The sequence below is a fragment of the Leucoraja erinacea genome, chromosome 5, assembly GCF_028641065.1.
Source record: "Leucoraja erinacea ecotype New England chromosome 5, Leri_hhj_1, whole genome shotgun sequence".
In the NCBI taxonomy this organism is placed as follows: domain Eukaryota; kingdom Metazoa; phylum Chordata; class Chondrichthyes; order Rajiformes; family Rajidae; genus Leucoraja; species Leucoraja erinaceus.
In genome coordinates, this window is record NC_073381.1 from 17,555,288 (window position 1) to 17,575,562 (window position 20,275).

Here is a 20,275-nt window from a genome sequence, read left to right on the forward strand (position 1 = left end):
AAATGTACTGGTTTGTTATAGGAAAAAAACGGTCTTATAGTTCTCATTAGAGTAAAATTAAGATAGGAGTACTCAGTACAAAGATAAGATAATTACAATGATAAGACAATCATTACAAAAACCGTAATGTTATATCTGAACTGGTGTCTGAATAATTACCAAGGTTAATCAGTTGCATGATCTGGATGAATTCAGACTAGACCAGATGATGCTTGAGTCAAGTACTTAAAATATTCCATAATAGAAAATGTATACTATAAAAGTTGAACAAATATGTTTTTAATCTTCTTAATTATATCATAGTACAGCTTGTTTCTCCTGGGGGGGAGTGGATGAACAGACATATCCAATTAAAACATGATTATTAAAAGGAGTGAAAAACTTGATTTAAAGGCCATTGTCAATATGGAATTTTATTCATCAAATATCATGAGTGCTATCCCTAGAAGTACTGGATATAGTTATAATTTGGTGGATTTTCATATGAGATAACAAAGAACATGTACAGATCTTGCTAACTTAAAGTAACCAGAAAAGAAAGCCTCTTAAAATTAAATAAGTTAACTCCAGTCCTCATCTATCAGAAAAAAAACCCCAGCAGATGCTGAAAATCTCAAATAAAAGCAGGAAGCACTAGAATCACTCAACAGGTCAGGCAGCTTTTGTGGGACGAGGAAAGGTAATGCTTTGGATCACAGAGCGCTTCATCGGAACTGATAAAGAGAAAAAGTAAGTGTAGTTTTAAGTGGCAGTTCCCCTACATTTTCTTCAATTTAAAAGAGCCAGAAAATGGAACTTGGTCCTTCTAACCTGCCCCACCACTCAATATGATCATAGCTGATCTACACCAAACCTCAACTCCTCCTCTTCACCAAGTTCCCAGTCTTTAATATTTCAAATTTGTATTTACCTCTATTTTAAATAGGTATGTTACAAAACGTACCTGAATCGTGGCTGAGCATCTGCCCCTCCCCTTGTGTGTGATTTTGGAGCTGTTTGGAGGGGGCGGGTTTAAAACCCGATTTTTACTAGGCTGTTCCAATCGCAGATGTTCAGCCTAGTAAATCATTAACGGAGAATCGCTGCAAGACCCGGTCCCAAAAGCTATTATTAGTTTTATAGGCCTCGAAGAGTAGATATAATAAATTTAAAAGCTCTCGTTCATTCCGCAAGCTCTGGCAGCCCCAGGGTTTTATAAAGCAAACAATTAAAGGTATGTACCTTATTTTTACATTAAATGGGGCATGTATATAACCCTATAATTATAATTTTCTATAGCGAGTAGCTCATTTTGGGCTTTTTATATCCCCCAGTATTTTTCTCGGCACTTGAGGGCACTTGTCAACATTCTAAACCTGCGCGTTCCACATGAACCCACTAGAAAACCGATTTAAATGGGCATTTATTTACAGCAATTGAAGACTAAATTCCTTCCATTTGGCCTATAAATTAATGTAAATTAGATATAAAAATCATGTTATATTGTGAATTATTTGTGAATAATCTTTGGACACTTAGGCTATTTAAAAATGTTAATCTTTCCTTAAGAAATGTGCTTTTGACTATCTAAGATCACAGCTTTTTTGTAATGCCCATTGAAAATCAATAGGGAACAAGATGCTAATTTCCGAGTATGAAAATGGTCATAACTTTTTTAATACTTGAGATATGAAAGTGAATTTGGTGTCAAATTAAACTTATTGTTATGCTTTATCTGATGGGATAAATTGCAGACTTGATTTTTTAAATCTCAAAATTTTGTAACATTGCTATTTTAAATATTTCCAATGTGCTTGCTTATACAACTCTTTGGATAGAAAGCTTACGTGATTCACTAGGCTCTATGAGAAAAAAAATCTACATTTTAAATGACTGCCTACTTATTTCCAAACCCTTTTAATAATATTTTTACTTTATTATGGACATACAGCATGGAAACAGGCCTTTGGTCCACCGGGTCCACGCTGACCAGCGATCACCCCGTATGCTAACACTATCCCACACCATGGAAAATTTTACAACTTTACTGAATCAAATTAACCTAGAAACCTGTACGTTTTTGGAGTGTGGATCACCTGGAGAAAACTCACGTGGTCACAGGGAGAACGTAAAACTCTGTACTGACAGCACCCTCATATGTTTCAATAAGATCCACATTATTCCAAACTCCAAAGAATACAGCCCTAACCGGTTTAGCTATTTTATTAGAACAATCCTCGCCCAGGATTTAGGTTGGTGAATCTCTTTAGGACTTCCTCCAATGCTACAATATTCTTTCTTGGGTAATGAGATTAAAACTGTGCATAGTACTCCAGTTGCGACCTCACCAACCTTGCACAATTGTGACAAAACTTTCCTATTTCTAAATTACGCAATAAAAGCCAATATGCGGTTTTTCTTAAGAACTCCAAGAACTGCAGAAGCACTCCAAGATCTCTCTGTACTTCAACCATTTGCAGTTTCGTTCGATTTAGATAATAATGCCTTTCGATTCTTTTTACTACAGTGCATTTACTACTTTCCCCACAGCACATTGCATTTGACGAGATTTCCTTCAATTTGTACCCAATTTCAGAGTCAGCACTATATCTTGTTTTGCCCTTTGCCATTTATAACAAATGGTCTTCCATCTGGACCATTAATTATTTCTCTTGCCTGAACTGCTGAGTGTTTTACCTCAACAATCACATTGGTTCATTAATCTTCTGGTTTTGTTAGCCACTTTACCACTTATTACAATCTGGTCACATATCATGGAAGGCTCTCCATTAATATGGGTGGTTGGTTCTGCCAACAACTCTCCGAGAATAAAGCAGTTAGTTTTATTTATCAGCCGAATCATTTTAAACTTCCAACAATGATACACTGTAATTGCAACATGAATAGTCTACAAAATCCTCAAAAAAATGTCAAGTTCCAAAAGTGTTATAAAAATGAACAGAGATGCACAGAGGTACCATGTTCTTCATTAAGTTCGTCATCATCCTGACTGAGATATATTTGTTGTACAACCCCCTGGGATCAAAATCTTAGATTTCCCCATTCTACATCCTTGTGGTGAGTTTTCCAGATGATAGCAGTAATACAACTACATTCTTGAACAACCCGAATTGGAAAAAAATTGCGCCAACCTTATCAATGATCACCACCTCCTAAGAAAGGATACTAATTTTTGATAATATAACTTGAACTCCAGGGATATACAACAGCCTCGACAATATGCAGAATTGTGTGTGAGGCCCAAGTGATTGTCAGCTGTACCAAAATAACGTTTAATCAATTGTCTTTCAAATATTACAAAATTGACTTGCAGACCGTTTCAATAAAGGGGTCATAAATAGCACAGTAAATAATTTCAAAAGTTGTAAAGTAGATTTTACATTAAACTGCAACCGTAGAACACAAAGCATTGCACAAACCTTTAAAAAGATAATTACAAAATAATTATCTACTATTCCTCACCAAATTGCAAACATTGTGTGAAATTTAGTTTAAACTGTTGTATTTATTTTTATATGAGTACATATGTTAAAAATATTTGGATTACAGCACAAATATTTTTTTAAAGCACACCTTTCTTGCTTTAAAGCATATTCAAGCATTTTAATTCTTCTGACTAAATCCTTCTTCAAGTTCTCCTGGCCTTTTCTCTCTCCTTGCAAGAAAGAAATCTGTGCCTAAAAGAAAAGAACAGAAGAGCATTAACAATCTAAATTTGAGGTTTGGGGTGCAACTTAGCATCTTTCTAAATTTCTAAGCAACGCAAGTTTTTCACCAGAAGATTGAAATACATTTTTTGAACAAGTTACATTAATACAGTTGGAAAATATAAGCAATTAAAGAATGATTATAAATCACATTAAATCTTAAGCTATATCACATTAGGGTCCTTCTGAGACCTGGCCTTTATCATAAATGTACCACCTAAAATATCTACAAACTTCCTATTTCCCTTCAGCTTATGACTCAAGGAATTATAAAGGCATCCATGCCTACTCTCTGGCACAATGGCCAGGTATTCAGGTGTATTTATTCATTAAAGATGCCATATACATATGTTTCAAATAAATGTAAAATAGCTCAAATCCAGAGAGTAAAAGTTGAAAATTCCAGTTTTAAATTTCAAATCACTTCAATTGAATATCTCCATTCACTATAGCAGTAGTATTTTGGTTCGAAGGTATCACCAAAATTTAGGAAATTTTCCTTTTAGTGGTGGAAGGTTATTTTGTTCTAAAGTGTTGCCATTATTCATAAGATGTCATTACACTTTCCTCATTGACCCGCTTTCTTAAGGTGAGAAAGGCAGGATGAAATTCATAATAGTTAACACTTCATAAACATACATGGAATGAAAGTTGCATACTGGGCCCAAAGTTAATGCACAGAATATGATGGAAGGTTTAGTTTAGTTTAATTAAGAGATACAGTGCAGAAAGAGTCCACACCAACCAGCGATCCCCACACACTAACACTGTCCTACACACACTAGGGACAATTTACACGTATACTAAGCCAAATAACCTACAAACCTATATGTCTTTGGAGTGTGGGAGGAAACCAATGTTCTCTGCGGTAACGGAGAGAACATACAAACTCCTTACAAACAGCACCAGTAGTCAGGATCGAACCTGGGTCTCTGGCACTGCAAGCGCTGTAAAGCAGCAACTCTACCGCTGCGCTATTGCGAAGGTCCCAGACCTGATACATTAATCGTTTCTTTTCCCACATATGCTGCCTAACTTGTTGAGTATTTGCAGCAATTTATGTTGTTTTTTCAGATTTGTTTTTTCCATTTTCATTAATACTAAATTGAATTAGCCATTAAACCAGTGGTTCTTAACCTGGGGGTCGCGACCCCCATGGGGGTCGTTTGGGGTTTTTTCCGGGGGTCATGAAGGGATTGTAAATAACATCAATTTGTTGAGCCCATTTTTAGGAACCTAACAAAGGTACATGTCACACAGTATTTTGTTCACGTATGCGCGTACGTATACACAGGGCCTATGAGAGGGGCGTGCAGGGGCCGGGCCTGGAGTCCAAAAGGGGGCCCGGGATCCAAACGAGGAGGGCCGGGAATTTCGTGAAATCTCAGAAAATGTTTGCATATATTTTGTGAAGACTACCATTCACATTTTGTGTGAGCCTACATAGTTTTATATATCGTAATTCGTAGAAATTGTGATCCATAATAATGCGGGGAATTTTAACTGGCAGGTGTGTGGTCGTGTAACCTGATTAAAAGAGGGGGAAGGGGAAGACTCCGGATAATTTTAGGGAAATTAAATAATTTTGGGACATTTCCTGGCCTGGTAAGCCTTCCCCAACTGCGCATGTACGACTGCCGGAATCCGGGCCCACTGTGCATGCGCGGGGATACGGCAAAGGGTCCAATCAGGCCCGAGGGATGATTTGCAGGAAAAAAGTATGTACCTGTATATTTACGACCTACCACGCCTGCGCAGTTGGGGGAGGACCGTCAGCCGCATTACAATTGAAAATGGCGCCGGTGACGCGGTAGGGACACCGTCTCCCTGCGCATGTGCAGTGGGCCCGGTATCCGCGCGTGCACAGTTGAGGCGGCAGTCACGCATGCGCAGTTGGGGAAGGCTTACCGGGCTGGGAAATACCATAAAATTCCAGGTAATTTGGAATTATATTTCAGGAAATTTATTTTTTGAGGTGTGGAAGCGCTGACTAGGACCAAGCAGAGTCAGACCACGTGCTGTCTGCATCGTGGAGGTTGTGGGCCTCGTGCTCGTGTGGGCCTGGAACTCTGGTGAGGTGACGGCTCTGGCCCGCTGGTGGCTGGTGGAGAGGCGAGGGTCAGCGGAGTCGCTGGTGGAGGCCCGTGGGGAGCTGGAGTAGAGATATGGACAGCAGCATCGGTAGCTTTCTGAAGACAGTGAAGGTCGGCGACAGTGGCTGTGGTGGCCCCACCCGGTGAGGTGGTGAGAGTCGGCAGCCGCGGCTGTTTCAGTGGTCCGGGCCTGGGTTTGGGGTGTGTGTGTGTTTGTCAGTGGGTGTGGGTGTGGGTGTGTGTGAGTGGGTGCGTGTGGGTTGGTGTGAGTAGGTGTGTGTGGGGGTGTGGGTGTGTGAGTGGGTGTGGGTGTGTGAGTGTGTGCCTGTGTGAGTGTGTGTCTGAGTGCGTGCGTTAGTGGGAGGGTGAATTTTGTAAATGCAGTTAAAACCATTAGATCTGTTGAACTTGTTAACAGAGTTTAGACTTGGTAACCTGTTTCCAAATGTTTGTGTTAGCTTAAGAATACTATTAACAATTCCAGCAACAGTAGCTTCTGCAGAGAGGTCATTTAGCAAACTCGGCTGATTATGAATTATTTAAGGTCTACAATGTCTCAGGAACGTCTTGTGGATTTGGCCTGGCTAAGTATTCAAAGTCAAAGTCAATGTCAATTTTATTCGTCACCTACACCCGAAGGTGCAGTGAAATGAATTTGCCAGCAGCGATACACGTAAAAGAGCACACGATACACAATAAAGTTTAACACAAACATCAACCACAGCTTTCTTCACAATGGTGGAAGACAACAAAGTTCAGCCAGCCCTCCTCCTTTGTTCACCTGTGGTCGGGGCCATAACCCCCCCGTAGTTGCCACTACGGACGGCCCGATGTACAGTCCCTCTCGTCGGGATGATCCAAACTCCGACGTCGGGCCCGACAAACACACTTGGGTGGTCAAGGCTCGGCACTTTCCTACCGGAGACCACGGCTTCAGGATGTTATAGACCGCAGGCCGGCTGTCGGAGCTCTTCTCTGGCGATCCCCAGCGAGGGATCCCAGGCTCCGGATGGTAAGTGCACGTCACGCCTGCGGCTAGAAGCTCCGCGGTCCATAGCCCCACGATGTCAACGTATTGAATTAATAGTATTGAATCAAACATTGCCAGAACAATAAATGTTCATGCTGCGATTCAAATTTCTTCACAAAAAAAGGCCAGGAAAGCTCTTTATTTAAAGTAAATACTAAGCCTATCTACCTTCTTTTACTAATAATTATGTCTTCTGATGATCTGATCTGTATTGAAATATAAAAGGATGTTTCAATGTGAATTCTTTCTCCTTATCTGTATTGTAGCATAAACAAAGATGTTCAAAACAAATGTGCTTTCTGATCCTTTTTATTTATTTATATTTATATTTATCATGGAGGGAGTATAGGAGCATAAGGCCTCAAATGCAGGAAATCAACAGAGCGCTCCATTCCCTCTCTCATCTTCCATACCCCGTTTTGCCTTACAGGCTACAGCTCATGGCATAAAACAGTAGCGTAGTGGATAAAAACAGGATGACTAATGAAGAAGGGAAGGGAAGGGGGCCCGAAAAAAACTTTGTACCCACCAGGTCACGAGCCGTCAGGATAGGCAAGGTAGGCACTGCCTACCCCGACTAAAATTATAAAATGGTAATTATTAAATATAAATAGTAAAGGCATGGGAGAATTACGGCTGCATAAGAAATCGATCTCTTAGGTAGGCATTATTTTCCGTGCCTTTCATGCACAGTACTTGCAACACGCGAAGGTCTGTGCAGCCCACGTGCCATCGGCGCTGCTTCAAGCCGTCAATTTCAAGGGGAGCTGAAGGCAGCTGAAATTCTGCCTTTGCAGTACTGTGCATGGCAACAGCCTACTGCGCATGCGCAGCGCAGGTTTCTTGGCAGGTTTTTCAAATATGGATTGTCATTATCCTAAGAATATCTTAAGAAATAAAGAGAGAAGAATGGAGTTTGTGTACAAATTATGTGGTAGGCAAATCTCTTGGTGCTATATGTTTTTAAATACTGTATTTCCCGGGGTGTGGGGGGAAGGGGGGGCAGAAGAGCTCCTTTCACAGTGTTTGGGGAGTCTGGCCCAGGGTAAAGTTGCGGGGAGGGTAGGAGCGTTGTGAAGGAGGGGGTCGGGGATCATGCCAGTAATCCACTTGCCCTCCGGGCACGGAGCTACCCCCGACCACATTATGGCCGGGGAGTGAATTAGCTCGGGTGGCTGCGAGCGGCCACCGGGACTGGACAGCCCCTTCTGCCGGCCCCCGCTCACCTCTGGCAGTGCTTTCCGTCTGAAAACCTCTTTCCTACCGATCGCGTCGGCCTCGCTCATGCCAGCGGGGTGGCTGCGAGCGGCCACCGGGACTGGACAGCCCCTTCTGCCGGCCCCCGCTCACCTCTGGCAGTGCTTTCCGTCTGAAAACCTCTTTCCTACCGATCGCCGGCCTCGCTCATGCCAGCGGCTTCCCGCAAATCCTTAAATTCCGACTTGGTGATCAAGGGACCAATTGAGGTTACTTGGCTGTCGGAATTTAAGGATTCGCGGGAAGCAGCTGACATGGGCGAAGCCGGCGAGCGGCAGGCGAGGTGTTCAGACGGAAAGCACTGCCAGAGGTACGCGCTTCAGCAGAAAGCGCTGAGGTCCTGGCGGCCGCTCGCAGCCATCTGAGCTGCTTCCTTCTCCGGCCACAATGCGGTGGCTCCGTGCCTGGAGTGCCGCGGCAGCGGTGAGTGAGTGGGTTACTGGCATGATTCCCGACCCCCTCCTTCTCAACACTCCTGCCCTTCCTGCAACTTTAACCCTTGGCCAGACTCTCCACACGCTGTGAAAGAAACACTCTCCCCAATTGTTCCCCTGAACAAGTATTGTCATACAATAAAATGACAACTGTTTCAACTTGTCCTGGTGTGCTCCCGTTTTTCCCACCATCTCTCCACCTGCCGTCATCCTCCATCCCCCACCCATTCAGTAATTCAAAATGAAGGAGATTTGGAAGCCTTGGGCAAATTGAATTGTTACTTATTTTTATTTTTTATTTTTAGGAGAGAACAATCTGCGCATGCGCGGTTTAAGATTTTTTTTAAAAAAGCCGACTGACTGCCTACCTTGAGTAATTACACACGGCATGTGCCTGGTACCCACTGATAAAATTCCTCCGAGGCCCTGCGTATACACACACGAACTCTGTGTGTTGTGAACCATGTCTTCCAAGACACGCACGTATAGTGAGGCATTTCTCAAGTATTGTTCACAAATCTGTGGTCAAGCCGCAATGTGTTATCTGTGCCAAGGTTTTGATCCATGAGAGCATGAAGCCCAGCAAACTGAAGATCCATTTGGAGTCTTGTCACAGCAACACTGGCGGGGAAGGGCATTGACTATGTCAAATGAAAAGAAGCCACACTCAAGGGCTCCCGCATCGATTCGACGGGTCACTGCGCTCATCAAAATGAAGCAGCGTTGGAGGTTTCATTGCCTATTGAATCGCACAAACCAAGAAACCTCACAGCATCGGTGAAGAGCTTATCAAGCCATGCTTTCTTGAAGCAGCGAAGTTGGTGCTGGGGAAACAGCAGTCAAACAAGTTCAGGTATATTTCCCTTTCGAATGACACAGTCAAAAGTTGAATCTCAGAGTAATTATATGCTGCAAGTAGTGAGCGCTGTGAAGAGCAGTCCAGTGTATTCACTGCAACTGGACGAGTCAACAAATGTTGCCTCATGTTCCCAACTGCTAGTCTACGTTCGTTACCTCGATGGAGAAGCCATGAAGAAAGAGTACCTGTTCTCGGAGCCATTGGCTACTACCACTCGGGGAGAAGATGTGTTCAGAATGCTGGAAGCCTTCCTCATCAAACATGAGCTTGGCTGGGAACGCCTTGTCAGGGTGTGTACAGATGGGGCACCTTCCATGGTCGGTTGCAGATCCGGCCTCAAAGCCTTCGTGAAGGATATCGCTCCCCATGTCTCCTTCACCCACTGCATGATACATCGCCATGCTTTAGCGATGAAGACTCTCCCTCCTGGTCTTCAAGAAGTGCTTTCAGATGTGGTGAAGATTGTGAACCACATCCAAGGGAGCGCAACAAACGCAAGAATCTTCAAAGCGATGTGTGAAGAACTGGTCGCCGATTTCACTGTTCTGATATTCCACACAGACGTGTGCTGGCTTTCGCGTGGTAAAGTACTCAATCGTATGATTCAACTTTGAGAAGAAATAGCGCTGTTCTCGGAGAGAGGGTGTACTGAGAAGGAGAATCAGCTTCATGAAAAGGTGCAGGATGAACTGTTCGTGATGAAGGTTCCTTACTTGACTGACTTCTTCGCCGAGGTGAATTCCTTGAACCTGTCACTTCAAGGAAACCTTGCAATGCTACACACGGCTCGTGACAAAGTGGCAGCGTTCAGGAGGAACCTTTACCAGAGAAGAGTCCAGGACGGTGACACGACTATCTTCCCTGAGATGACGACTCTCCTGGATGCTACGTCAGATGCTGAATGCCACATCCACGAGGAAATCTCAACCCATCTTCAGGCAATAAGTGAAGCCATCGAACGTTACTTCCCCGGACTGGACGTCATGATGAGTGGATCATCCGACCCTTTTCTGTTGAAAACGGTGCCATCAGCGATACTGACGTGACTGCGAAGGTTGAATTTTACCGAATTCGTGAAGATGCGCAGCTCAAGAGTGACTTAATGGAACAAGAGCTTGCCACGTTTTGGCTGAAAGTGAAGGATTGTCCTTTTCTTTCGAAGAAGGCCCTGACCTTATTGGTCCAGCCCCCCTCAACCTATCGTTGTGAGGCTGGATTCTCAACCATGGTAACTCTGAAAACGAAGGTACGCAATAGGCTTGTGATTGACGCTGACATGAGGTGCTGCCTGTCGAGCATTCGTCCTCGTTTTGATTGTCTGATGGCTGTGAAGCAATTTCAGCCATCCCATTGACTGAGCATTGGCAGACATGTTTTAATAAACCAGGCTGTTTTTTTTCCAATTTTTGTTTCGGGGGTCACGGTACTGACTAAGAATGTCTGATGGGGTCGTGGGGGCAAAAAGGTTAAGAACCACTGCATTAAACAATGATATGTTACATTAGTGTTATGTGCCAAGATAGACAAGACTTGCGGAATATGGACTGCGAACATATAACAACTTCGGACAATGCTTTGAGTCAAGCAGTATATAATGCATCTGTCATTTTCCTGCCAATAATCTAGTATCTATAGAATAAATTAATGGATGATGACACTCATTAGCAAAGTATTACTGTATTGGGATACTAAGGAAATTTAGCATGGTTCCAACAAGTACCAATTTTTGAAAATAGACACAAAATGCTGGAGTAGCTCAGCAGGACAGGCAGCATCTCTGGAGAGAAGGAATGGGTGACATTTCGCGTTTGAATTTGAGTGCAGGAAGGAAATTCTCTACCTCCGATACATTGATGACTACATCGGTGCTACCTCCTGTACCCACGCAGAACTCACCGACTTCATCAACTTCACGACTAATTTCCACCCTGCACTCAAATTCACTTGGACCATCTCCGACATCGCCCTACCGTTTCTAGGTCGGACTGTCTCCATCACAGGAGACAGACTGTTGACCGACATCTATTACAAACCCACTGATTCCCTTAACTATCTAGACTGCACTTCTTCCCATCTTGTTTCATGTAAAGACTCTATCCCCTCCTCCCAATTCCTCCGTCTGCGCCCAGGATGAGGTGTTCCATACCAGGTCGTTGCAGATGTCCTCATTCTTTAAGGAACGGGGGTTCCCATCTTCCATTATAGATGAGGCTCTCACTAGGGTCTCCTCAATATCCCGCAGCTCTGCTCTTGCTCCCCCCCTCCCCCATTCGTAACAAGGACAGAGTCCCCCTTGTCCTCACCTTCCACCCCATCATCCGTCGCATACAGCACATAATCCTCTGACATTGTCACCACCTCCAACAGGATCCCACTACAAGCCACATCTTCCCATATCCACCCCTTTCTGCTTTCCGCAAAGACCGCTGTTCTCTCCGCAACTCCCTGGTCAACTCGTCCCTTCCCACCCAAACCCCTGCAACTGCAGGAGATGCACCAACTGTCCCTATACCTCCCCCCTAGAAGCTGTCCAAGGACCCCGACAGTTTTTTCAGGTGAGGCAGAGGTTCACTTGCACCTCCTCCAATCTCATCTACTGTATCCGCTGTTCCAGGTGTGGATTCTTGTATATCGGCGAGACCAAGCGCAGGCTCGGCGATCATTTCGCTGAACTCCTCCGCTCAATCCGCCTAAACCTATCTGATCTCCCGGTTGCTCAACACTAACTCCCCCTCCCATTCCCACACTGACATTTCCGTCCTGGGCCTCTTCTATTGTCAGAGTGAGGCCCAGTGCAAATTGAAGGAACAGCACCTCATGTTTCGCTTGGGCAGCTTACAACCCGGTATGAACATTGACCTCTAACTTCAAGTAACCTTTGCCTTCCCTCTCACCATCCCCTCCCACTTCCCAGTTCTCCACCCAGTCTTACTGTCCCGGACTACATTTTATCTCTTGTACGCCCACTCCCCTGACATCAGTCTGAAGGGTCTCGACCCGAAATGTCACTTATTCCTTCTCTCCAGAGATGCTGCCTGTCCTGCTGAGTTACTCCAACATTTTGTATCTATCTTCGATATAAACCAGCATCTGCAGTTCTTTCCTAAACAAGAACCATTTTTTTTAACTCTATCAAGATACATCCGAACTTGGTTTAGCAATTGCTCTAACCAAGACCACAAGATATTGCAGTATTGGGGATGCAGCCCAGTCCATCACACAAATCACAGCCTACCCATCTCCCTCACCCCCCCCCCCCCCCCCCCCCCCCCCCCCCCCCCCCCCCACTAAATAAACACCAGCTGGGTATTAGACACTTCACTGACAGAAAAACGCAGACACTGAAAACAGTAGGGCAATAACTTTGGGTGTTAACACAGTCATACTGATTAATTGTTCATTCTGATTAATTGTAAGTGTATCAACATATGAATTATTTAGCGAGGGAGAACATGTGAGGATGGGGGTCAGTGGTGTGAATACAAAATGAACAAAAATAGGCAGAAATTCCATATTTAGGTGTTGTGTTCTTATGTATACAGCACCTTTCAATGTAGAAAAACATCCCAAGATAATGGAAGTAAAGGACCAAACCATAAGGAGGAGGCACTAAATGCTTGATTAAAATGAATGTTTTGATTTTCTTAGATTGTGGCAGGGCTGTGGAGTCGATACCCAAAGCACCCGACTACGACTCCTTGGTTTCTTCTGTATCCGACTCCGACCCCGACCCCTAGGTATTGGGGGTAGGGTACTGACATGGATCGAAAATTGGTCGGCAGACAGGAAACAAAGAATAGGGATTAACGGGTCCCTTTCAAAATGGCAGGCAGTGACTAGTGGGGTACCGCAAGACTCGATGCTGGGAACACAGCTATTTACAATATACATCAATGATTTAGATGAAGGGATTCAAGGTAACATTAGCAAATTTGCAGATGACACAAAGCTGGGTGGCAGTGTGAGGAGGATGCTATGAGGATGCAGGGTGACTTGGTTGGGTCAGTGGGCAGGTGCATGGCAGATGCAGTTTAATGTGGATAAATGTGAGGTTATACACTTTGGTGGTAAAAACAGGAAAGCAGATTATTATCTGAATAGTGTCAAGTTGGGAAAAGAGGAAGTACAAAGAGGTCTGGGGTTCCTTGTTCATCAGTCACTGAAAGTAAGCATGCAGGTACAGCAGGCAGTGAAGAAAGCTAATGGCATGTTGGCCTTCATAACAAGAGTAGTTAAATATAGGAGCAAAGAGGTCTTTCTGCAGTTGTACAGGGCCCTATTGAGACTACACCTGGAGTATTGTCTGCAGTTTTGTTCTCCAAATTTGAGGAAGGACATTCTTGCTATTGAGGGAGTGCAGCGTCGGTTCGAGAGGTTAATTCCCGGAATGGCAGGACTGTTATATGTTGAAAGAATGGAGCGACTGGGAAAGAATGGATACACCGGAATTTAGAAGGATGGGAGGAGATCTTATCATTTAAAAATAAATTGGATGGGCATATGGATGAGAAGGGAATGGAGGGTTATGGTATGAGTGCAGGCAGATAGAACTAAGGGAAAAAAGTTGTTCGGCACGGACTTGTAGGGCAGAGATGGCCTGTTTCCGTGCTGTAATTGTTATATGGTTATTGAAACGTATAAGATTATTAAGGGATTGGACACGCTAGAGGCAGGAAATATGTTCCCAATGTTGGGGAGTCCAGAACCAGGGGCCACAGTTTAAGAATAAGGGGTAGGCCATTTAGAATGGAGATGAGGAAAAACTTTTTCTTCCAGAGAGATGTGAATCTATGGAATTCTCTGCCTCAGAAGGCAGTGGAGGCCAATTCTCTGGATGGTTTCAAGAGGGTTAGATAGAGCTCTTAAAGATAGTGGAGTCAGGGGATATGGTAAGAAGGCAGGAACAGGGTACTGAATGTGGATGATCAGCCATGATCACATTGAATGGCTCGAAGGGCGAATGGCCTACTCCTGTACCTATTGCCTATTGTCTATTGTATATTATAAATTCTAAATCTGCTATGATGACATTACACAAGATGGCATTTCATAAAACCACATGAATCATCAAGCTACCTTTTAAAACCATATTGTTATAGTTTTGATTCTAAAGGTTGTAGCTATGCTATTGTGGCTTTTTTTAATTGTTTATTCTTGAAAAAAACATAATTCATTATGCTAAAATAAAAAAATTACAGAAAGGACTATGACTAGGACTTGGACAGGTTGAGTAAGTGGGCAGATGCAGTATAATGTAGATAAATGTGAGGTTATCCACTTTGGCGGCAAGAACAAGGAGGCAGATTATTATCTCAATGGTGTCAGATTAGGAAAAAGGCAAGTGCAACGAGACCTGACTGTCCTTATACACCAGTCACTGAAAGTAAGCATGCAGGTACAGCAGGTAGTGAAGAAAGCTAATGGCATGTTGGCCTTCATAACGAGAGGATTTCAGTATGTCCTTCTGCAGTTGTACAGGGCCCTGGTGAGACCACATCTGGAATATTGTGTGCAGTTTTGGTCTCCTAATTTGAGGAAGGACATCCTTGCTATTGAGGCAGTGCAGCGTAGTTTTACGAGGTTAATCCCCAGGATGGCGGGACTGTCATATGAGGATAGATTGGAAGGACTGGGCTTGTATTCACTGGAATTTAGGATGAGAGGGGATCTTATAGAAACACATACAATTATAAAAGGACTGTACAAGCGAGATGCAGGAAAAATGTTCCCAATGTTTGGGGAGTGCAGAACCAGGGGCCACAGTCTAAGAATAAAGGGGAGGCCATTAAAACTGAGATGAGTAAAAACTTTTTCACCCAGAGAGTTGTGAATTTGTGGAATACTCTGCCACAGAAGGTAGCGGAGGCCAATTCCCTGGATGAATTTAAGAGAGTTAGATAGAGTTCTTGGGACTAGCGGAATCACGGGAAATGGGGAGAAGGCAGGCACAGGTTACTAATTGTGGATGATCAGCCATGATCACAATGAATGGCGGTGTTGGCTCAAAGGGCCAAATGGCCTCCTCCTGCACCTATTTTCTATGTTTCTATGCCCCATCTACACTATTCACTCTATCTATTCCCCTCAACATTTTATGCACGTGTCTGGCTTTTATGCAATAGTATTGGTGTTATTAATTTATTGAATGTTTGTTTATTGCATGGTATCTTTGTATATTAGATTAATAGGCCTGTAAATCTGCACCGTAAACATCTAATTGTTCCCCTGTCGGTACATATGACATCCAAGGAAAGATAGCTGAATTGATAGAAAATTGGCTTCAAGGAAGGAAGCAGAGGGTGATGGTGGAAGTTTGCTTCTCGGACTGGAGGCTTATTACTAGTGGTGTGCCTCAGGGTTCAGTGCTGGTCCCGTTACTATTTGTCATCTACATCAATGATTTAGATGAGAACTAATTGCAAGATTAGCAAGTTTGCTGATGATACAAAAGTGGGTAGTTTTGCAGATTATTGTAGATGATTGTGAAAAATTGCAGCAGGATCTGGATCGATTGGCCAGGTGGGCTGAGGCATGGTTGATGGAATTGAATACAGAGAAATATGAGGTGTTGCATTTTGGGACATCTAACATGGGCAGGACCTACACAGTGAAAGGTAGGCCTCTGGTTAGTGTTGTAGAGCAGAGGGGTCTAGGAGTACAGGAACATAGTTCATTGAAAGTGGCATCACAGGTAAAAGGTGGTCAAAAAGGCTTTTGGCACATTGGCCTTTTATCAGCCAGAATATTGAATATAGAAGTTGGACGGTCATGTTGCAGTTGTATAAGACATTGGTGAGGCCACATTTAGAGTTCTGTGTTCAATTTTGGTCACTATGTTATAGGAAAGATGCCGTCAAGCTGGAAAGGGTACAGAGAAGATTTACAAGGATGTTGCCAGTACTAGAGGGGCTGAACTATAGGAGAGGTTGCATAGGCTTGGACTCTATTCCTTGGAGCGCAGGAGGATGAGGGGTGATGAGTACAATCATGAGAGGAATAGATCGGGTAGATGCAGTCTCTTGCCACTCTACCTATTATTGTGGATAATTGTTTAAGAAGTAACTGCAGATGCTGGAAAATCCAAGGTAGACAAAAGTGCTGGAGAAACTCAGCGGGTGTAGCAGCATCTATGGAGCGAAGGAAATAGGCATTGTTTCAGGCCGAAACCCTTCTTCAGACTGATGTAGGGTGTGGGGGGGGGGGGGGGGGGGGGGGGGGGGGGGGAGTGGGGAGAAGAAAAGGAGAAAGGACGAGGAGGAGCCCGAGGGCTGAGGAAGAGCTGAGAAGGGGAGGAGACAGCAACGGCTATCGGAAATTGGAGAATTCAATGTTTATGCCGCTCCTCCAATTTCCGGTGGTGGATGGCCAGAGTGGGCATAGATATTATAGATCATAGATTAACATACTAATTTCTGGGATCATCCTTGTAAACCTCCTCTGGACCCTCTCCAGAGCCGGCACATCCTTCCTCAGATTTAGGCCCAAAAATTGCACACAATAGTTCAAATGAAGCCTTACCAGTGCCTTACCGCTGATTATTAACCTGATTATATGATTCTATGCACTGAAGTTCTCTCTCTCTGTGAAGCTGCTTTGCAGCAACAGGGTTTTATCGGCATGGCAATGTGTGAGATTAGACGGCAGAATGTTTGGCAGAGGTTGGGCATATTTTAAAGATGTCATCATTTGTGGGGTTGTGGGTGGTGATGGTGTCATTGGCATTTATGATCCACCTCCAACTAACAGGGTGCAGATTTCATTGCTGTGGCTTTGCGTTATGTAAGGGTGAAAACTGGAGGCTTCTACCCCAAACGTCCTTACTGAACTAGCTGGGATTTGTAAAGTTTCCAGTTCAGTTCGGTTTCAATTTATGTGTAGGAAGGAACTGCAGATGCTGGTTTCTTCTTCTTCTTGCGTATGGCGTGCACAGCCTAAAGTTGTAGGACAACTTGTTCTATTTGATCTTATTTGATTGTGCACGCCAGGTTGATTGCATTCATCAAAACAGGGTGGACTACGTAAAGGTTGCAATCTCCCACCCCAGATGTTGGTTTAAACCGAAGATAGACAAAAAATGCTGGAGTATCTCAGCAGGACAGGCAGCATCTCTGGATAGAAGGAATGGGTGACGTTTCGGGTCAAGACCCTTCTTCACTCTTTTCTCTCCAGAGATGCTGCCTGTCCCGCTGAGTTACTCCAGCATTTTGTGTCTATCTTCAGTTTCAGTTCAGTTTAGTTTATTGTCACGTGTACCAAGGTACAGTGAAAAGCTTTTGTTGCATGCTAACCAATCAGCGGAAGGACAATACATGATTATAATCAAACCATTTACAGTGTACAGATACATGATAAGGGGATAACGTTTAGTGCAAGGTAAAGCCAGCAAGGTCCGATCAAGGATAATCTGAGGGTCACCAAAGTGGTAGATGGTAGTTCAGCACTGCTATCTGGTTGTGGTAGGATGATTCAGTTGCCTGATAACAGCTGGGAAGAAACTGTCACTGAATCTGGAAGTGTGCGTTTTCACACTTCTGTACTTTTTGCCTGATGGGAGAGGGGAGAAGAGGGAGTGGCCAAGGTGAGACTCGTCCTTGATTATGCTGCTGGCCTTGCCAAGGCCACGTGAGGTATAAATTGAGTCAATGGAAGGGAGGTTGGTTTGTGTGACGGTCTGTGGAGAGTTTCATTTATTGTCATGTGGACCGAGACATATGGTCAGCATGGCCTGATTCTGTTCAGTTTAGCTTTATTACCATATATTCATTTAGAGAATATACACGGCATGATTAGCAAGTTTGCAGATGGTACCAAAGTAAAATTGGTTAGTACAGTGTCAGGGGTTATGGGGAGATGGCAAGAGAATGGGGTTAGGAGGGAGAGATAAATCAGTCATGATTGAATGGCGGTGTAGACTTGATGGGCCAAATGGCCTAAGTCTGCTCCTAATTGTGGGAGAGTCTAGGACAGGGGTCGCCAACCTGCGGCCCGTAACCCGAAATCATCCGGCCCGTAGATGAGGTTTTTTTCCGTAGTCATCCGGCCCGCAGACTTCCTTCATCTCCGGTACCTCCCGGGCCCAAAGCGCCCAGGTGCGGTGACGCAATGACGCAAGGAGGCCTGCGCTGCCAGCCGCAATTGCGGACCCGCTGAGCACCCGAGCAGGGCTGAGCTCTGGCTGAACCGCATCCTGCGCAAAGCCGCCGGCACGGGAACGCACCTTCTGTGTCTGGGCTTTACTGTCAGGATCGGGGTTATCAATAGGCTGGGGACAAGTGAGTGTGAGTATTTGAGTATGTGGGTACTTCAGGACAGAGCCAAGGCAATGAACCGTAGGTATGACGTGTTCGTGAGCGCCCGTAACTCGGGGCCAGTGCTCGAAGGGACGGGATCTATGTGAACGCGTGATTCGATGCCCGCCATCCGGGGCGGGATCTATGCAAACACATGATAGATGTGGCCCGCCATCCACTCACAGATATGCGTCTCGGCCCCTGTGCAGAACAAGGTCGCCAACCTCTGGTCTAGGACTAGAGGTCATAGCCTCAGAATTAAAGGACATTCCTTTAGGAATGAGATGGAATTTATTTAGTCAGAGGGTGGTGAATTTGTGAAATTCTTTGCCACAGACGGCGGTGGAGGCCAAGTCAGTGGATAAGGCAGAGATTTACGTAGTCTCTGAAATTTATGTTGAGGTAGGAGTCGGGACATTTTTACCGACTCCGACTCCAGCAGCACCAAAATTGCTCCGACTCCACAGCCCTGACTGGAACTACTTAGAAGCTTTGGAGGTTGTCTTCAGCATCACCACTTAATCATCGATAGGTCCCTTGCTATTCTCTGTATGTAGTGCTTCTGCTAAAAATTAGTTTCTGCAATAGCAAAGGATCTTCAGAGGCAGAAATGGATTACCCACAGTAGTTCTGATTGAAGATAATTATAAATGCTTTAGGCACGATTTTGTTCACTTAAGCGTGGAGACTCGGCCATTATTGCTATTAAGGGACATTCACCACTCTCATTCTTCTCCTTTTAGCAATTTAAATGATATTGATTGTTCATGGTTAGATGATCATAGAATCTGATCCATTGGTTTTGTGATTTTTGGTTGTTCATTTGTTCAGCACACAGACAGATATGTATCATACCATTCCAGGAATTCCTCAGCCTGTTCTTATTCTTTCTCATTCCCCTTTGAAATACTTGCTTGATGGTGATGTTATAATATGGGATGCACCAAGACTGAATATATACAATTCTGTATATAATAGAATACAATGCTGTTGCTGCCTCATAGAAGCTACACACATGCTTCTATACCAACCAGGACTGGTGCAGTGACATCACGGTACTGTCGAATTTCTGCTCTCCCAACCTAGAATCATTCTTTATAAACTGCAAACATTTCTACTCTCCTTTATTCTCATTGGAGTTTACATCCCCCCACATGCCTGCGTACGTGATGCGCAAACGCAACTCGCTGACCAGGTAATGAGGGTAGAGAGTGACTTTGAAAAGATTAAATGCTTTTAAATATATAAAAGATATACAGGTGCACAACCTTTTATCCGGTGTTCCGGAAACCGAAAAACTCCGAAAACCGGCCATTTTTTCCAGGATGTCGTCTGCACACCAAAGCTCGCGTTTGGCGCCAAACTTGACCCGAAACGACCCACGGTCAACCCAGGTCTGTACTACTGTAGCGGCTGCCTCCTCCCCGGAGACCGGGGAGACACTTAAACATCTGTAAATCATTGCTTAAATGTTAGTCAGTTAGTTTGGAGGACTTTTATGTGAAGGGGGGGTGAAGGGGTAAACTTTAATTCTTAGTCCCCTGCCTGGTCGGAGAGGCGGGGAGCGGTCAATGCCTTACCGGGTCGCCGTGCAGTAAGCTCCGC

At 44.3% G+C, this 20,275-nt stretch overlaps 1 protein-coding gene across 2 annotated transcripts in view; it reads right to left on the bottom strand.

The window, feature by feature from the left end:
- Nucleotides 1-20,275, bottom strand: part of strn (striatin, calmodulin binding protein) — an 88,174-nt gene that overhangs the window by 35,651 nt on the left and 32,248 nt on the right. For both annotated transcript variants that reach the window (XM_055635136.1, XM_055635135.1), the window contains exon 2: nucleotides 3,574-3,677. In XM_055635136.1, the coding sequence (XP_055491111.1) occupies nucleotides 3,574-3,677 (104 nt within the window). The remainder of the gene's footprint in view (nucleotides 1-3,573; nucleotides 3,678-20,275) is intronic.